Source organism: Pararge aegeria, chromosome 22 (assembly GCF_905163445.1).
Source record: "Pararge aegeria chromosome 22, ilParAegt1.1, whole genome shotgun sequence".
NCBI lineage: Eukaryota > Metazoa > Arthropoda > Insecta > Lepidoptera > Nymphalidae > Pararge > Pararge aegeria.
The window spans coordinates 7,559,529-7,579,745 of record NC_053201.1 but is presented as its reverse complement, the minus strand read 5'-3'; the positions used below and the strand labels follow the sequence as shown (position 1 = coordinate 7,579,745).

At 33.4% G+C, this 20,217-nt stretch overlaps 1 protein-coding gene across 5 annotated transcripts in view; it reads right to left on the bottom strand.

Annotated features, from left to right (window-relative positions):
* Positions 1-5,815: 5,815 nt before the first annotated feature.
* LOC120633601 overlaps positions 5,816-20,217 on the bottom strand; it is a 63,778-nt gene continuing 49,376 nt past the window's right edge. For 2 of the 5 annotated variants that reach the window (XM_039903827.1, XM_039903828.1), the window contains exons 9-10: positions 16,115-19,492; positions 15,630-15,762 (exon numbers count right to left, since the gene is read on the bottom strand). In XM_039903827.1, coding sequence (XP_039759761.1) covers positions 16,143-19,492 — 3,350 coding nt within the window. In that variant the 3' untranslated portion in view covers positions 15,630-15,762; positions 16,115-16,142. Of the gene's footprint in view, positions 6,348-6,510; positions 6,762-7,813; positions 7,911-8,859; positions 8,956-9,243; positions 9,412-10,018; positions 10,732-10,947; positions 11,170-11,293; positions 11,417-12,362; positions 12,511-13,459; positions 13,576-14,326; positions 14,485-14,574; positions 14,820-14,973; positions 15,139-15,275; positions 15,399-15,514; positions 15,763-16,114; positions 19,493-20,217 lie in introns of those variants that run through there. The other 3 variants (XR_005659200.1, XM_039903829.1, XM_039903830.1) reach the window with 3 other exon arrangements.

The following is a 20,217-nucleotide window of genomic DNA, read 5'->3' as shown; positions in this document are numbered from 1 at the left end:
AACATCGACGTTAGGGTTTATATTTTATTTTGTTATTTGATTTAAATTCTTATCATCATCCTAGGTAGCCAAGTGCTTAGGATGTTCAACTATATATTACGAGGTCCAGGGTTCGATCTCCAGGTCGGGCCCAAAAGATTTATTGTTAAATCTTAAAACTGACAGGTAGGTATCTACTTATATAAAGGAACTAGCGTGCGGTTTGTATTAGGTATTGATATGAATACTATAGTAGACTAGCGGACCCCAGCGCCATCTGTCGGGCTGATTTTTTAATCTTAACCATCCAGGGTGCCATAAAATTCATTCAAATCGGTCCAGCCGTTTAGGAGGAGTTTGGTGACATACACACGCGCAAAAGAAATATATATATATACCATACCGATTACCTTACCTATATATTCAAAATACCTACTTTGTGGCCAAAGATATAAATGTTCTAAGCAATGTTAACTTTCATCTGCCCTTAAGATAAAATTGTATTAAAGATATTTAAAGTACGCCCATCTGTCTGTCACATTTGATAAATACTCACATACTACGCATTTACCGAAGCGACCTCGCAATATAGTATGCGGGCTCGAATACCATGCAATTTCACTTCAATACAATATAGTGTTATCAACATTTTTTTTTTTTAACATTGTGTTGTCTTGATGAGTTAAAAACGCTGTAGCGTCAGTGGCAGTAGAGCTTTTTGAGACACTGTTAGTCCAGGAAATTCTTCTGCCAAGGCGTGGCTTATCACGTGGTTGTCGGTGTAATTACAGGCACATAAGGTTTAACACCTACGCCCTTAGGTTGATGGACACAGGACGGCACTTTGAAGGACAGCTTCCTTGCATACCCTGCAAAGTGTTGCTAATTTTAAAGACGATGGTTTGATGCGTTGAAACGTTGATGGTTTGAAACCAACTCATAGATTACGAGCAAGAAAATCTTGCACTAAGGCTACTGTTGACGAAGGAACATGTAGGCAACAACATTTAAGATTAATTTAGGATTAAATAAATTCTAGAATTAGCGGCAGTGACTTTATTGTCCAACAAGAAAGACCTCGTAGTGCGAGCAGCCAAGTCCGTCTGATGCACGAACGGGTTTCGCAGCCCGTGCAAACTGTTTGCGGACTTTTCGGTCCCAGATTCCTTTCGGATATCCGTGCGGCTCACTGACGGGCCAAAGTTAGTTCCGCGACTTACGTCCCACTGTTTGCACACATCAGAGTATGTGAATTTATCACCGAAGAGTTACGGCTGCACTGTCAGACACGTCCGATAAAAAAAATTGCTTTTAGTTTTAACTAGGCGTAGTTTTTCTCTTTGTTTTTTTTCGTTTAATTTCGTATGTACGTGTTCGTATGTACGTGTTCGTATGTACGTGTTCGTATGTACGTGTGTTTCGTTTAGTTTCGTATAAACGTGCATCTGCAATAACTGTGTGCATTTACATTGATGGTTAGATATTTATCGAGTTGTCAATTCCATAATTACTTACCTATTTCAAGTTTAGTTGTTCAGCGGCAACTGAACACTAAATCAACTCGATGGTATAATCTAGTAGTTCAAATATGAACTACAAATTAGTAGTCTAGTTCGACACAACCTCGTTTAGAAAACGCATAATTTCGACCTAAGGTTCAAAGAGCTTAAATACTTGTTTTAAATGCTATTCAAAATTATTGACACAAACCGAATCCTATGCTTACTATAATCAGCACAAAAAGTTTCTTAAGTCAACGTGGGTAGGTCGAAATTCCGTAGATCAATTGTGTTTGCTTTCCTTTTATTTCAATGTCAAGATACATTTGCACCATACAATGGTATGCACTGCTGACTAGTAGGCACCTATTTAATCTTCAGTTCCCAAAAGTCAAGGCAATACACGAGTGTGAGATGCTATAAAGATTCTAGGTTTCTTACAAATGAGGTCACATTGAATTTGAATTATGCTCAGTGTAATCCATACCGAAATACAAATAATAAATATAAAAAAATTCTTATGTTATTACACCCGTAGTGTTTATAGAAAGGGTGAGTCGAGTCCCGCAGCGGGTGATGGAAAAAATATATTATGCTCAAAGAATCAGGTCTCATAACTGAAGGAATCCGTAAGAACCATAGCTCCCGAAATAACTGTAGGTAGGTACTAATTGTGAAGCAAAATAAGCTACGAGTATATGCGGGGCACGTCAAGCGGACAGCTAATGGACGTTGCACCTTGGGTTTATACAGTGCCTGATTAAGGAAGCGTGGGGCCCGTAGCAAATTCTTTAAAATAGCCTTTGATCTGCTATGGGTTCTTAATTATAAAGTGGTAAAAATACAATTCAATATTCAACACGTATCTTAAATACAATACTATTAATATTTGCTATCTATAGGTTACAATTTTTAGGGTAATTAATAGTGTAGTAAAACAATATAGGCGATGTCTGTGTGCGTGTGCGTGTCTGTCAGTCAGTCAATCAGTCAGGCAGAGATGAGCGGTATTAAATATGCGGGGCCCCCATTCGCGCGGGGCCCGTAGCAATTGCTACTCTCGCTACGTGGTCAATGCGGCACTTGGTTTATAAGGTGCTCGAGTGGCACCCTGCCCTTCGAAAGCAGTGTTGGCAGACCTTACACTAAACTTACCTACAGGTGACGTGTCATTAATCTCTAGATACAAGCGCAAGACTGTAGATTGTTGAAATCCTAACAAAACAACACAGTATATCCGAATAAACGTCTATCGGTTGAAATAATGATAATCATTATGTGAATGTCAATTAGGTTGATTCGTTTGATTTTATTAACGTTTGTATTTCTCGTCTCTGTTGTCCTGTTGCGCTCCTCCTAGTTAATAACCACGGGCATACATACTAGTTAAGTGTGAACCGTGGGGTAACTACGTCACGGTTCCCATTGAACTCCTACACAGTACACTCGTGTTTCACTAAGTCTGTGCGCGTGTTTTCATTGCGCAATGAACGATAATCATGATGATGAGTGTGAAAATTACAAGGATAAACTTGTAAGTTGTTTAAAACGTTAGTCGACTTGGCTGGGTGGCTGCAGTTGAAGTACGACCTCAGCCAATCTAGAACTATTGAGATAGTTAACTACATATAAACATCGACTAATGTTTCTGTAGAAACACACGAGGCAATTTCACGCAGCAAATCGCGACGTCGCATTGATTCGCACGATCCGGTGCTATCAGTTTCGAAATTGATTTACTTTCAAATTTTACAAAGTAACGGCATCAAAAAGAACTTTTACTTTTTATACAAGTACTTAGAAATAACTAACTATGATGAAACTTACTACGACGAAGCGACGAGCTGAAGAGTTTGATTGTTTGTTTACGCGCTGATCTCAGGAATTGCTCCCGATTTAAAAAAAAAAATCTGTTTTGGATAGATTAATAGTGAAATGCACGTATAATGAATGTTGCAAAATCGGGGTTTTTCTTTTTCTTTTTGAGAGCTTGCGCTGCGTGCGCTGCGTAAATGGTTAAAATTTCGATAAAATCATGTATGACAAAGAAGTCGCGAGGAACCCCTAGTATATAATAAAAGCATACCGCTATTAAAAGAATATCTCTTATAATTTTATTTGTTTTTATTTATTTCAACACATTTGCTTTTCTTACAGTTTTAAAATATACCTTCTTTAGGTACACTAAAGAATAATGAACATATTGTTTACATAATAAGATAGGTTAAAAAAAATAGAGTATGCATCATTTATTTTAATGGTTTAATATTGAGTATTGGTAAATTTAATCCTCCGAATCGCGACGTACCAATCTTTGAAGTAACCAACCAACCAAGTCTTTGAAGTAACCAACGCTACACCGGTCTTGAACCGGTCGTCATATAACACAAGTATAATGAACAAAAACAAGTGAACGATATTAATTCTTTATTCAGATAGATAAGTAAAATAGGTACATAATTGACATTATAATACATATTATAAACAATACAGGTTTAGGAAATTTTTAAGAGGACAGGCTTTAAGGCAAAAACTATTTCAGTCTATAAATTTACTAGGAAATTATCATTTTGTATACGAATTTGTTAATATAACGATTAATTTTAATAGGATATTGTATTGTTTCACGGAACACAGACGCTAACGTCACACCAAACGATGCGATACTATTGCGATCTCAGAACTATACTTAATAATTGTGATTATATAAAAATTAAAAGTAAGACATTCTAATTATATTATATATGGCCAAAAAAAGACTTTCCATGATTAATAAGTTAAAAACTAAGTAAACTTAAATTAAATTATATTTATTGAAATATTTGAAACGAATTAAAGTTTATAGTATGGTCATAAATTTAAATGAGAGATCAACTGTAGCATATATCAATAACAATATATACTTTAAATCGGTGTTAAAGATGATAACTTCAGTATTTAAAGCTTATATAGGCTAATGAACTACATCTAAACATTTATTCAAAGATTACCTATATTGAAAGAAGTATAGGTACATGTGATATATTAAAAAAATCAGTTATATTTATGATTATCACAAATGTTCCAAATTCGTTGCTTCTTTTACATAAAACATGAAGCATTCGGACAATATGACACTATGTTACAAGTTCGATAAATACATTGTTATATTCATAAGAAGTTTTGATTTTCTACAATTGACTATGTGCATTACAGTACACAATAAAAAAAAATCAAGCCCTTTAATAACTAAATATGGTTAATAAAATGAAAAATAATATTATCAATAAACAATATTACTAAACGAAATAATACTAAAACGCATTTCTATTCGTTTGAAAACTAAAATATAAGATGTGCTTTATCTACAATATTAAGTACTTTTGTTTAACATGGCATCATTTTTTAAATATTTATAAATACACTACATTGTAAGTTACATAAGCTTACGTCTAAAATAACAATTGAAGGCCCTTTATATAGAAGACTATATTGTACTACGTAATTATAAATATCTGACGTGTACATACCACGATAACTATTGAATTCTTTTCAATAAAAATTATATTGGTAAGTCAGGTAGGTAGATATTTACAATCGTTATATATTTATAATTAGGACATTTAATCACGAGACTTTTATTTGGAAATCTCTAGTTAGATTTTATGAATTGATTAAGTTATATTTTTAAACTGACCCATAAAGTGCTTTTTTATGAATAGCATAAATATTTTTTTTTCGAAATAGATAACATTAAACGGAATGTTTTTTTAAAATTGAGCAATTGCTAAATGACGTCTGATATAAGAAAAAAATATACAGCATTCTTCGTCAATTATACATGTCTAAAGATATGACACGATATGTTTAAAAGCCAAAGCGGAGCCAGTCGGTGGAAGGTCTCGTTAAAGCAATTTCTCTCCCCTAGTGGTAATATTCAAATTTACTAATGTATTCAATATCTCTCACAGTATATTCAATTTCTAATTATCATCTCACTACTACCCTAGTCGTTACATTTCTATAATAATAACATTTTATTAAACCCTTTCAACGTTAATTTCTTGATATCAGCAATTTTTAGTATTTTAGGTAAATTTTAAAACGGTACTTTATTGATTGATAATGGTCTTAGTTTTTCATTATGTAAATATTAAAAATCATCAGGAATTCATGGTTTCTTGAAAATATTGGTTTAATAAAACATAGTCATGTTCAGTGGCGTGCATAGAGGGTATGCACAGGGTATGCAGATGATATAAAATGAAGAAAATCTCTAGTTCGAGTTGTGGGTAGGCTTTTTATAAGTCTTACAATGCCTATCCTTAAATGTTTTATAATTCGTACTGGAGATTTTCTTCATCTTATATCATCTGCATACCCTGTGCATACCCTCTTTGCACGCCACTGGTCATGTTTACCCTTTTGTTACTAATTATTGGCTTACATACTTGTATATTATCATTATGTATCGCTTTATTCATTACGTGGAACCTTGTCCGTATACAATTTAAAAAAAACTAATGCCAATAATAATTAAAGCTTTTTACTTTATATAATAATGGTCTATGTACGATTACTTTTATTATATGTAGCTTCACGGGTATATATACGATACTATATACCTACGATTAAAGTATGACTACTGAATTCGACGATAGTGTTTAGGGAAACTTTCCCAAAATTAAATCAACTAATCCATTGTAGCCATTTTAGCCGATACAATGACTATATGATGGGGCACCTCGCAAAAATTTCAAATATTTTATTTAGGCTAAATTTATGTAAAGAAATTGTCTCTTTGTTGATAAATTGGCAGTTCAACGTCTGGTGAGCGATCTTCATAGTCGTCCATATTATCCTGTAGAGGCAGCTCTTCTAGTGCTTTAACTGGTGATATAAAATTAAAAAAGTTACTATTAAATTAATGACAATAATCCTGACTAAACGTTTTATTTTTCGCCTGAATCAAATATAAAATTATTGGTATGAATCCAAATGCAAATTAAGTATGCTTAACTATACGAAGATAATAAAAAAAAGTTCAACTCACAACAAAATGCAAATAAACGAAACCATGCTGCAAACTGGAATCTTCAGGACCGCTAGTTCAGGAAGGGGATGTTTATAATATATCATGGACTGTATTATGTGTAATGATAAAGCTATGGGTACTCGTTTATGTCTCTGAATAACATAATATGAATGTGAAAATTGTCTTTGGCTAAGTTGTGCGTGGTATTAAAGGATGGCAAGGTGTCGATGTTTAGTTGTTCACGTTGGACGGCCCATCAGTGTTGGTTCCTGGAGGGGACAAATATCAAGCTTGTCGTTACATGCGTGGACACACGTGTTTATTAGTCACACCAAACATTGAAAAATATCAAAGCATAACATTGAAAAAGAAAAAGATAAATATAGGGGATAAATAAAGAAAGTTATCGTATATTCTTGCGGATTCGTAGACATAGACTTGTCTTGTGTAGCTTTAAATAAAAATACTGACTACAGCAAGAAATAAACATAAACTAATTCATATGAAAATTAAAAAAAATGAATCGCCTAATTGAGTTTCTTACTTCTTTAAAATTATTTAAACAACCTCAAGATGTAGTTATATAACACAAAACGTGGTACATTATACAAAATGTATAGATAATAAAGTTAACGCTAACTTAGAATAAAATTCAATGTATTTTATCATGAATTTTACTTCAATGTTTTCCAATCCTCAAAGATCATGCAAGCTACAGACAGTCTAAATATCTATATTTCTAATAATTATTTCTTCATGCTTTGATAGCTCTCATAACACAACTCATTAAACTGGCAACATATAAATAAATAACGAAAAAAACTACTTTTTATTCTTCTAAAAGACGAATGCTGCTACTGTGGTGTTATATATCATGTAGCCAATAAAGAAAACTTTCATGCTAAATCGTCATTTCTTATATGCATCTTGAACTTGGTTTATTTTATAAAATGTTTAAATTTACATTTCAAATTTACCATTAGACCAAATACCAATAGTACTCATGTTAGATATGTGACAAAAAAATTGTGTGGTATGTAGTTCAACACGCAAGCTCCCGCATATTATTCAAATCAATGTCTGTAGGTATATTATGTAAGCAATAGAAACCTTTCATTATTCGAGAATTAATATTGCTGGAACTCAAAGTCAATAAATCTTTAAAATATTTAAAAATTGAAAGGCGGCCGGAATTGTAACTTTAAGAAAAGATTATGGAACCCAAATATTTTAAATTAAGTTTGTGAAATGCGATTTAGCATTTAAAAAACAGTCACATCTAATTATGAAACCAGCGTAACTAAAATAAGCAGATTCTTACCGGCTATAATTTTGCTCATCTCGGTGACCTGCTCGGCAAGGATCTGGTTCATCTGGAGCAAGTGCTCTCGCTGGCGCTTCTCTTGTCCGTCTGGGCTCTAATACAACACATATGTTGCGCTTTTGTACACAGCCAACATTCGAAGCGGCTATATCAAGCTTACGGGTTTGCAGATCATTTAATTACCAGGGTAGTTTCATAAATCGTCTTAAGGAATTTTAATACCTCAAGAGTCAATATAAAATATAATCATAAGAGTCTGTCTCCTACTTCTTCAATTTTAAGAAGAAAGAAACATCACGTCCTTATTATAATAACCGAAAACAACTATCTTTATTGTCCTACTATATGTGCACTGAATACAATATTATTTTTCTATAAGAAAATACAAAGAAGGTTATCATAAATTTGAGTTATAACTTTTAATAAAGACTATTATTATGAATACGAAAACACTAGTTTTACGGTTTTTAAAAAATAAAAAACAGATAAATTGTTTTAACGATATTCTACTTTGATCTGCAAACACGATGTATCTATTTTTATTGTAATGTTATAAACAGTACATATCTAGGAACAGAGAGATTTGAAAGTTGATTATGATAAAAATAAATATGAAGATGATCATGCAAAATTTAAAATTGCATCATTCAGTATAACAACAAAAGCAGAGCGAACTATGCAAGATGCTTATAGATACACTAATGAGGAGATAAAATATGATAATACAAGATAGTTTCAATGGAAGGATAGTATCCAAAGTAATGGAAAAGCAATTACATGGTGTGATACTCATTGTTTAAATTTAGAGTGATAAGTTAAAGATTGATAGAAAAGTTATTCTACAGTTAGGAAAGTTTGTGAGGTTAATATTAACCTCTATTAATAATTATAAACTTGGTGTGTAATGTAATTAAAATTAAAATATAACTTGTGATACACACTTCGAGATAATAGTTAAGAAAATACTATTTTTATGTTTTTTATAACGTATGCACGCTATAAATTGTTTTTATGTTTTTATACTAGTGCGAGGTACTACTAACCTTGCTAGGATCGGCAGAAGAGCTCGTGAGCATCTTTTTTATTGATTCCACTTTCTCTTGTCGCTTTTGCTGTTCTTCCGGGGACAGTTCTGGAGGCTATATAGATTGTAGCAGTTAACTCGATTATCTTTCGTTAAAACGTTTTTACACAGAGTGCTCAGTAAAATAATGAAGTCACATACCTATAACTACTAAAGTTTTAAATTATTAAATTTATATTTTGCTCGTCTTGTTTAATTACCATAACTTTCTAAGCTGACTATTTACACTGACTAACTACAGAGATAAAAACTAAAATACTTTACTCCATTAAGTTTATTTTACTTTTCGAAACATTAAAAAACTTGTAAATTCGGATTATTATTTATTTGTTATACTACTGACCTTCTCAGGTATATACCGTTCTGGTATAATAATCTTTTGTGGAGCGGCCAACAGTTGATCTATAGAATCTGGTAATCTTCGCGCTGGGAGAGCAGAGCGGACCACATCAGGTGCAGCGCCGCGAAGTGCACGTTCCATGTCTGCGTCGTCCAGTGACCTTCCTAAAGCCTGGAACCAAAAACATTTGATCTTGAGATTATTGAGAATCATAAAATAAATTTATGAAAATGCACAAATTTGTATTTAATACACTCAAATATCAAGGGCCACCAATATGACGAAGTACCAGACGATGAAAAATGGATGGCATCGATACGGAAGGCTGAGGATAGAAATAGTCAATAGTTAAATATTTCTTTCTTCTTTGAAGGTGAAGAAGAAGAAGACACATAGATGGCACTTTTGATGCGTTGATTACATACAAAACGTATACATACTAGTGAGTAGTGATGCAATAACTACATTCTTAAACTTAAAACTAAAGCAACGAGGGTTCCAAACGAGCCCGGGTCTAAGAAGAAGCCCACAACAAACTTAGGCGGGTGTTCTTTTGGGAAAAAAGTTGGGTTCCATATAAATAAGTCAATAGGACCGCTAGTGCCTTTGCCAAAGGGCATAATCATTTCAATACAAAGTATCTAGTAATAGATTGGCATATCGGCTGACGAAATTGAAAATTGTTTAAAATTCCTCTGTAAAATAAAGTGTTACAAAATGAAAATGAGTTTTATCTCAAATACTATACGTAAAAAAACTAAGCAAATACTGTACGTACATCTTGATTGTACACATCCTTAGGCATTTCATTGAGAGTTTTTGCACTCAAATGATGCGGTGCAGTATAGTGCCTCCTCTTCTCTTTTGGCACTTGTCGTCTATGCAAAGAGCCGTTTTTTGGCTCTCCTGACATCTCTGTTATAATTTGTTTTGCAGCTTCGCTTTTAAATATAGGAGACAATTCCATATTTGATCTTGTTAAGCTAACAATACTGCTGGTCTTTGACATTGGATCATTGGTCAAAGTTCTAGAACTGTCTGTTGGGCTGTTCAAATATTGCGTGGACAAAGAAATATTACGGTCATAACCTCCAGATCTATCATAAGTTTTATTGTAACTACTGCTCAAGGATGAAATGTCCCTGGAATAATCGTAATTTGATAATGAAGGACTGGAAGGATATTTAGGACTCTGTTGCATGTTTTTATCATTCATCCCAAGATAATTTGTTAGGTCAGTGTTTTGAGGCTTAGAATAATATTCTTCGTACTTGCTATACTCAGTTCTTGGCAGAGAGGAAGCTCTATAATTATTTATTGGTTGTACCAATTCCTCTTCTAAAAACTGATCTATGTTTGCAGTAATGTGGTTACTGGACCAATCTGATAAAGGTTGTAAAGAACGATCGCGATCTCTTTGCCGTCTTTCGCTTTCCCGTTTCACAATTCGAACCGTTTTGATCTCTTGTTTTTCTACGTTAGACAGGTTACCTGTGAAAATATTTTGTAAGTTAAGGAATAAAATACAACCTTATTTTACCATCTAGATAACTGGGTAGTAATAGAAATAACAGTTTAATTTAAAAATAAATATTAAATAGTGGTTCATGCAAATGTAAATAACATTTGTACCATTTGGAACTATGGCTAAGTTGTATAGATCAAATGTTAAGTACCTAGTAGTAAAATTGTATTGTTGATATTTACCAAAAGCTGTATGTTGCATTTCCTCACTGTTTATTGGAGAAGCGACATCCATACCGGGGGCTCTTGTGTCCACATACAACGGTGTTTCCACGCTTTGTCCATAATGTCCTAAAGACATTACTGATCCTTGCATATCGTAATCATACTCAGATTGACCATGATCGATAGTGTGACCTGTGTCTAGATTCGTTTCTTGCCAAGCTGACATTGGACGACGTTTACCTTTAATAATGAGTTGTCAATTAATATACTAATAACTAATTGACAATAAATGATTCATGATGACGATTAGAAAAAAAAACTATTTTATGAATTGCGAATTATGAACATTTTAACTATGACTTACCAGGCATAGAATCATGAGTGATCTGTAAGGCGTGCGACTGCTGTGTGAGATGACGCACGGCTCGACTGAGCTCTTGACGCTGACGCTGAAGTGCTGACACCAATTGCTGTACTCGTGTTACTTCTGTAACAATTATTACAGATTTATAGCAAATCTGATAGGCTACTTAAACAAAAAAGCATACATAAAGATAAAGGCATACATAAAGATACAGAGCTTTATCCATATTCTTGATTGAATATGGAATAAGTTATTCGTGAAATTATTGTGATAGAATGAACACTCCAAGAAATGATTTGGAAATGAGCACAAATTCTTTGGACATTAAGCTTAATTTGCTATAATCCGCAAATTATGGCAAATAATAAACGTTCATTGCTTTTCATGAAACTGCGCAAAGTAACATCTGCTCTATCCAAAATTGAACACTTTTATAGTATTGATTATTTTCTTGTACAGATTATTCTACTAGATTCTTAATTTTTGATAACACCACTTGGTGACGCCATTTTTACTTTCGGGGAATCATCACCATAAAATGGAATTTTCTTTGTAAATTTAGTGGACTGTATATTTTAGGGTTTGCTGGATTCTTTTCCCCTTTTTTAATGTTAAACTATGGCTTTAAAGGATATAAAACAAGGGATAACTAGGGTTGGACAGAAAAGTATTTGCACGTGGACTTACAGTTCTTCGTAATGCAGTTTTCCCTTGATTTCTCGTCACTTCACAAGGTTTCACAAGTTATCACTAAACACTAAAGCACTGATGTAGGTTTAAATACTATTAATCGTCCAGTATAAGGTTCTTTGGCCGGCCGACCATGTGGTTTTATTGAATGGATGAGCGGAAGATTGACGTGCGTATGCCGCGGATATAGGTGTGCAACTAATTAACGGCGTGATGCGGGAAAAAGGGAAGCGGATATATAAAAAAAAAAAAGATGGAAATCCATAGTGTAGCCATTATCTATTACTTCGACCACAGATTAATGAGAATTTATCAAATACCACTTGAAAACGCATTTAACAAATGTGATGAAATCGTATATGTACCTCGTTATGCTTACCATTTTCTAACATAGCAGTGGGGTGCGATGGTTGCGTGTTATGTGAAGCTTGGGCATGGATGTTAGCGCGTTGAGCTCGAAGGGCGCGACGTAGATGATGCAATTCCCGTTCCAAACGTGCATTGTCCGCAACCGTTTGTTCTAGTTTCTGTTAAAAAAACCTCAATTTAAGACGGTATGCTAAGAAATCCGGAAAAAATTGTCACAGTCACTCCTTCCTATACATAGAGTAGGAGATAATGAAGTTTCAAAGTACATATTTGACGGATCGTGAGCTAGGTTACACACTGAAACTATTTTAACTTTAACGTTATATCCTAATAAGCATGGTATGTGGCATGCGGCACGATAATACAGAAAAATCAATCAATTCAATACGCCGGAACTCATTTAAATATAATCAAAATAAAAACTGCGCGGAGCAGACATTTATGGGTTAAAAATCAACAAATGGTTTAAAATTGGAATATGGTTATGAAATGTACTAAAAAATTCACTTAGATAACGAACGATAAAATTAGCACAGCTCAAAAATGTTAAAGGAATGTGGGAATGATTGTGCTTTAAAAATAAGAAATATAATTTACTCTTAACCATCTTTGTTTACTCTAAAGTCATTCACAGAGATCGTAAAGTAATGCTTATTTACCAATAGCAAACGCGAAAGATTTTAGTATAAGGTACTTGGTATAGATTTTTGTGACAGAGCTCGTCTGCCTTGCCATGCTTATTTCTGCCGGCAAGCAGCAGTGGTATATAATAACATGTTATTATACCGGAATAAAACCTAAGCTTCACAAAGGGTGGCACTTTGTAAAACGTGTTTCTTGCATGCCCGGCGAAGAGTTGCTATGTTTATAGGCAATAGTTTTCCACTTACCAACAGGTTCGGCCATCTGCTTGGTCCTTGGTCAAGTATAATATTACTACTGAAAATCAAACCACAATGGACGTCGTTGAACTGAAATGCAACTGATCACTGCGAACGACGTTTTTCGCGAAAACAAATAGATTAGATGGCTAAGAGTTAATAAATATTTTGTTCATTAGTATAAAAATAATAAATAAAATAAAAAGTGCATGGTATAGCTAAAAACCTTATAAACCTTAGAATTGTGCGCCAGCATGGCATGCACGCGCGCCAACTCTGCCTCTAAGCCTGAAGGCTGAGCTCGTGAACCTATGTTCACACTATCCAGTTTACTGCGTACTCCTGGAAAAACAACATGTACGCGTTAATTTAAAGTTATGGTACTACTCTTTTAAAGTAAAATCTAAATATAAATTCTAATTATTAAATTACTCAAATATATGAAAAATATTGGGTCCAAACTTTCGAACTTAAGCATAATATTTTTGCCACCACGATAAGTTTTAATCGGAATAGGCAGAATCATAAATTAATTAGGTGAATAAAACATTTTCAGTGTTTTTGTTTTACATAATAACTGAATTAGGCAATAATGTTGAAGGATGCATAAGTATATATTCATAAGGAATCACCCTGTAAAAATTTAAAATCAAAAGAAGCATATTTATTTTTCCATACAAACGAATTGAAGATAGAAAAGACTGCCACGCGCATAGTTCCTACGCTACACGACGCGTACCTAATAAAGTCGCAGGAGTCACTGGATGCAGGATGTTATCGTATGTGACTTCTATTAGTAAAACAATGACTGGCGTGGTTTACTCAAAAACTATTAGGTTTTTGGTTTCACAGATAAGTCTCAGAGACCGTACATAATAATGTACCTCTTAATGCTGTGAAGTATTATTTCGCATTTCATTTACACGTTTTATATATTATAGTAGTATGTTTAAGTAACCGTTCAAATTTCCGTCTGGTCTGGATTTGAAATCTTATACAAATTTGACAAATTAACGTAAAGAGTAATTCATAAACGTTCTGAGTAATTACAATATACTACAATTATAAGCTAATAGCAAATTTTGAAAATTACCAGTGAGCAAAGAGTCGATGGCGTCTTTATCAGTTTTAAGACCTTGAAGTATGGCTGCCTCATCTGCTAGTTCTTGTTCCAGTGCCCACAGTTCAGCAACTCTAACCCTAGCAGCTTCAGTCTCTAACGGTTTACCTGCTGCTGCACTTTCAAGCCATCTAAAATTGTACAAGAACTTATTGGTTAATATTATTACTTTGTTAAAAAGTAAATTACTTCATAGTGCAGTTATTGAATGACAAATTTACCGTTGTTGTTCCATAGCATGTTCTGCAAGAACTTTTTGCCTTAGTCTCTGATTTCGCTCCAGCCTTTCAATAGTCGATCCAGGTCTGTTATATAGAGAACCTAGTTTTACCATATTATCAACCAATTGCACCAACGGTTTACTCTTTTCATAATGATTTTCTAATTCCATTAGTTGGGTCTTTAACTGTTCCAAGCGTTGTAGATTTTCTTCCCGTTCCATGGCTTTCAGGGAGCTAAGACAATCCTGTAAAGCATTTTTATCATTATCGATAAATACGGCTAACATAAATCAAAATAAATTAATAATAATAAATCATGCATCAAAATTAAAAGAAAAACATAAAAGCCACAGTACAGTGATCAAATATAGTAACAGTACAAAAAGCATAAATAAGCACCTCTATACTACTAATCTGAACACAACATTGCTCAATAGAACGATGAGTTGCTGCATGACGTCTTCTTAATTGTATCAAAAGCAACACGAGCTCTTCATGACTTCTTCCCAAGAGCTCACCAGCCGTTGGTACTTCCCTTGATTCTGGATTATGGCCCTCCTTACGCTATCGCAATAAAAGACGAAGCAGAACAAAGTCAAAATACATAATAAATCATAAAAAACTGATAAAAATCATAAGTAATTCAACTACATAATCATCACATTAACTAAACAATACTTTGAATAATGTTAATTACATACCATATCATCGTTTTCAGTATTTCTTCTTACTCTTGGACTGACGGCCCTTATTGGTTGTTGTAAAGCTCTTGATGGTGACCTTACTGTTGTCCATACATCTTCTGTTGCCGTCATTGTATTCAACTAAAAATAATCAGATGTTGGCACGTATTATTAAAAGCATGTTTGAGAAGTTCTATTTCAGTATATCTTTTGTTTAACTTTCTCCTTTAATACTGAGTGCAATTTAGTTAACTCACATTTTGTTGTGATGCTGTAATCGGTTGCGAACAATATTGTTCATTGGTAGGTTTTTCTTCGACCCACCGTACTCTTGGACTTACAGCTCGCACTGGTATAGTCCCATCCCTATTACTCCTTCCAATCGATGTGTTACTTCCGAGAAATGCTTTCTTTGACAAAGTTTGCTGGCTTATTTGGTTATTATTAATATTATTATTATTATTTGAGCCGGGTTCTATATTTGTGCCTGACGTTGTCATAGAAGCTGCAAAAAGTAATACTCTATATATAATGGGTTTTTATTCTAAAATTACATAACTCCACAAAGTATGATTCAATATAGGTGGTAAAAACAGGATAAAGTGTTTAAAAAAATGTATTAGTATTTTTTTTAATTATTATTTACATGAAATATGTTTGATTATAACACAAAATCCATGTTAAGTGTCGCATGCCAATTGCCAAACGTGTTTCTAAACACCTCATCGTGTTTACCCATTTATTAAACCAAAATATATAAATCGTTGAATGTATGAAAATACCACGCAAAATAATATTTACAATAATTTAAATTTGTATAACTTTTTGTTGAGAATCACAAGATAAATGTAACTTACATCTTGTACCTTATAGGGCCATATTATGTTATAGGATACCTTCATTGCTTGCACTGTCTGCCTCCATGTTACACAGAGGTGCACTTGTGCCCAATCCTGCAACTACACTCCGCACACGCCTTACCTCACTTTTCATTAAACCACTGGACATTAAATCCCACTGCCGTAGATTCTCCCTATCTATTTCAAACTTTCGTCTATTCGTCACCTGATTTATTTGAGAATTACATGCTAAGTCTTGTACCGCAAGTAAATTTTCTGGAGAACCCAAAGTTAATTGTTCGTAAGCTCCTTCATCACATTGCTCGTTAACTATTTCTGATTCTTGTACAAGACTGACATAAACATCATTTTCATTTTTTTCTTCATTAAGCCCTTGTTTTATTTTTTTAAGGGTGTTGCAGTCTTGGTTTCTTTGAATTTGCCCTTGAATATCACAATTAACATAAGTCACGCTTTTTATACTTCTCTCGTGGATATTTTTTTTAACGCGCTTTATACTGTTCAAAGCAGATGCATTTCCAAACGATCCATTCGCTATTGTACGTTCAACAGGCATAGTGTCTAAATCGTCCATAGAACGAGCATGTCTATGTGAAACTCGTCTTAAATTATCTCTCCACAAAATGTCTTCATCCCAATGTTTCTCCCCTTGGTACAAAACATTCTCATAAGCACTAGTTTCTGTTTCGGCGTCATAATACACGGTATTTGATGAATTTCCACTACAATGGGACGACATACTGCCGGAAGAAACTTTAAGTGAAGGGCTACCATGTATTCCATTATGACTTAAATTATTCCCTTCCAAGAAAGTGCTTTGATCACAATTTTTATTTTTTGGGCTCTTTTTACACCCAAGGCTAGATATCAAATTCATCGATTCTGGTATTTTAGATGTTTTGATATTCGTAGATTCGTATATATTTTTTAAGTCAATATCTGGGGTTTTTTCAACAACACTTAAGAATTCAACTGAAACGCTTCTAGATGAAGTAGCTAAATCGAAAGGTTGACTTGATATTAAAACATCATTATCACGTATAGGATTATGAATGTGTGAAATTTCATTCTTTCTGTGCATTGGTCCCCTTCGACGTTGATTATTCAATTTACGGTGAATATTGGTATTTTTCAAATAATGTGACAAAGGCAGAACATTAATATGTTCTTGTGAGGAAAGATCTGAATAATAATAAGGTGCACTATGCTCAGCTGAACTTTCCCTACTGTGAAACCCAGTTGTTGTAGAAGATACTGGTGTTTCAATGCTATGCCTGAAATTTTGTTTTTCGCTTTCAAATTCTTTAATTTTATCGGCCATGATATCACTATTCAAGTTTTTCTTTTTTAATGTATCTCTGTTAAAACTCTTACTGTAAAATGATAACGGTGATGTTGGCAATCCAGTTGAACTGCAAGAACTTTGTGATCCTAAGTAATCAAAAGCATGATTATTATATTTAAATGTATTTACTGTATTATTTCTATCTTCGTCCGAATGCATTATCACATTTTGGTTATCAGAGTTGCTTGAAGAACGCATATGTCTATTTTGAATATGTTCCAAAGAATTATTTTTATTTATAAAAGGACTGCTTGTAGCTGCTGGTAAAATAGAAGTATTCGTATTATTGTTCTTAATATTAACTTCAGCTCTTGATGTTTCCAAAGTTTCTAAATATTCTTCAAAGTTAGAGTTATAAGAGTTTGTATGTGGATCCACATTTTCGGATTCCGTCAGCTCAAATATTGAATCATCAGAAAGAGGTCTGCGTTTCATAACAGTTTCAAAACTGTAAGCTTCATATGGGTGTCTTAACTCAACCATTGAGTCAGATCCTACCAAACTTGTAATTTCAGAAGAAATGTTTGAAGGAGCCATTTCAAATCTACTACTAGTATCGGACTCTACTGATAACCTAGATGAGCCTTTATCAGCATTATAACTTCTCAAAGAATCTGTTTCATTGCAGTGTATTACATTTTGCTCTATAATAGAGGTATTAAGCACACTATTTGGTGTATCATTGACTTTATTTCTTTCTTGTGTCAAGCTTGCTCTACTGCTGCGAACTTTTTCACCCCGGGTAAGTGTATCATGAATTGAAGTACGACTTCCGTATATCATTAAAGACGTTGTCTTTCTTTTCATTTTATTTAGATTTTGATTTTCACTAGTCAACATTTTAATTATGGAATTATCTTGGGCCAAATCAGATTTGTCTAGTTTGTCTAAAATATATTTCGAGAGTTCTTCATCTAATATATTGTTGTCAAATGGTGGTGGTGAAGTTGGAATAGGCGGCGGAGGGAGAATATCACTGTCAGAACTATCTTGTCTATCTAAAATAGTTCTACTACCACTGAGATAATATGATGCAGGTCGAAAATTGTCTGAAATACTAAATCTAGAAAAGGGTGTATCAAGTGATACATCTTTAGAATTCTCATCTTCAAGATCAGATTTTTCTGCTTTTTCCTTAGTATTTTTATCTGCCTTGGATATTCTCTTCAAGGTTTGTTCTTTAGTATCTGCAAAATTTGATGCTGTATCTATACAATCAACCTTTTTATCCTCAGGGGTTGTTTCTTCCGACATAACATGGTTTAATTCCATATAAACAGGTTCCGCTTTACCATTATTTACACAAACAATTTCATATGTCTGCATGTCATCTTCTTCAATCCCCAAATTCATTTCCACATAAGGATTATCTTCGTAAGTTACAGGCATTGTATGATCAAAGACGCTTAAATTCTCTAATATTGTTTTATGAGCAGGCTCAATTGCTGACATTTTTCGCGGGCTCATAGGTAAATAATGATCTTCACCTAAAGTGCGGACTGAAAGCGCTTCTAGTGGCATGTCTGTTTCTATTTCATCCATTTTTATATTTTCCATGTTTAATTTGCCTTCATTGCTCCCTCCTTGGTTCTCAATTTCATTATCTGAGGCTAATAACACTTCATCTAAATCATTATCAGTATATTCAATTTGAGTTTCAGATTCTGCTTCACTATTCTGTGTTTCATAACCATCTTCCTCTATTTCATTCGATAATCCATCTTGATTTTCAACTACCTTTGAACTTTGACTAGAAAAAACGCAGCTTATATTTTTATCGTATGTGCTATTGTCAATAATGTCGTTTACTACATTAGGGATTGAAATGGCACAAAATATATTTTCATACACATTTTCTGTGCTTTTCGAGATTTCAGTATCTTTAGTGGGATTATGTTCTGCAAGTGAAGGAGAGCTAAGCGCGTGCGGAGAGATCAGTCGCGTAAAGGATGGACTTGCGTTATTTACTTTATGGGACCTTCCTGCCTGCTTATCACTCGTATTTTGCAGATCAGTGCCCGGTGTCTCTTCTGGGGTGCAAAAGCGAAACCAATATTTGATTATTTTTTCAAGAGAAAGTTTATTAGGAAATTAACGAGTTTTGCTTGTTCTGAAGTAATTATTATTTGTTAGTAAATAAATTAAAAAAAATATTTTTAAACATGAAGTGTTAAATGTGTGCAACTACTAATACAATACCACCAAAACAATATTTATAGTCCACCACCTATACTAAACTTAAAAAATATCGTGTTAGTGACACTATGTCCAGGCAGGCAGGAAGGTACCTTTCCTTAAAGCGAAGTCATCATAATATTAAATTGTTGTAAAGTTGCAATGTTGGTATAATATAACATAATATGCAAAAGGAACCATAATTGTATAGTAATAAAAATAATATTACTTATATCTACTTGGCGTTTTTACTTTTTCATAATATTAACGTAACGTTTAAATAATAATGATGCCCAATTAATATGTATTAGTATGAAGTTTCGTATTTTTTTTAATTACTTGATTTTTTTACAATTTACCCATCAGTAAAAAAATATTATATACTGACAAAATTATCAAAATAATATTATATATTTTGATACTTTCGTTCTTAAAATAGTACATGCAATAAAATATTATAAAAGATACATAAACATGCTAAATTACTGTAGTTGTAAAGTACACTGCTATGTCTAATGAACTATCATGCTGTATCAATTCCACTTTGATATTTTTTATTACAAATTGACTTTTTATTTAA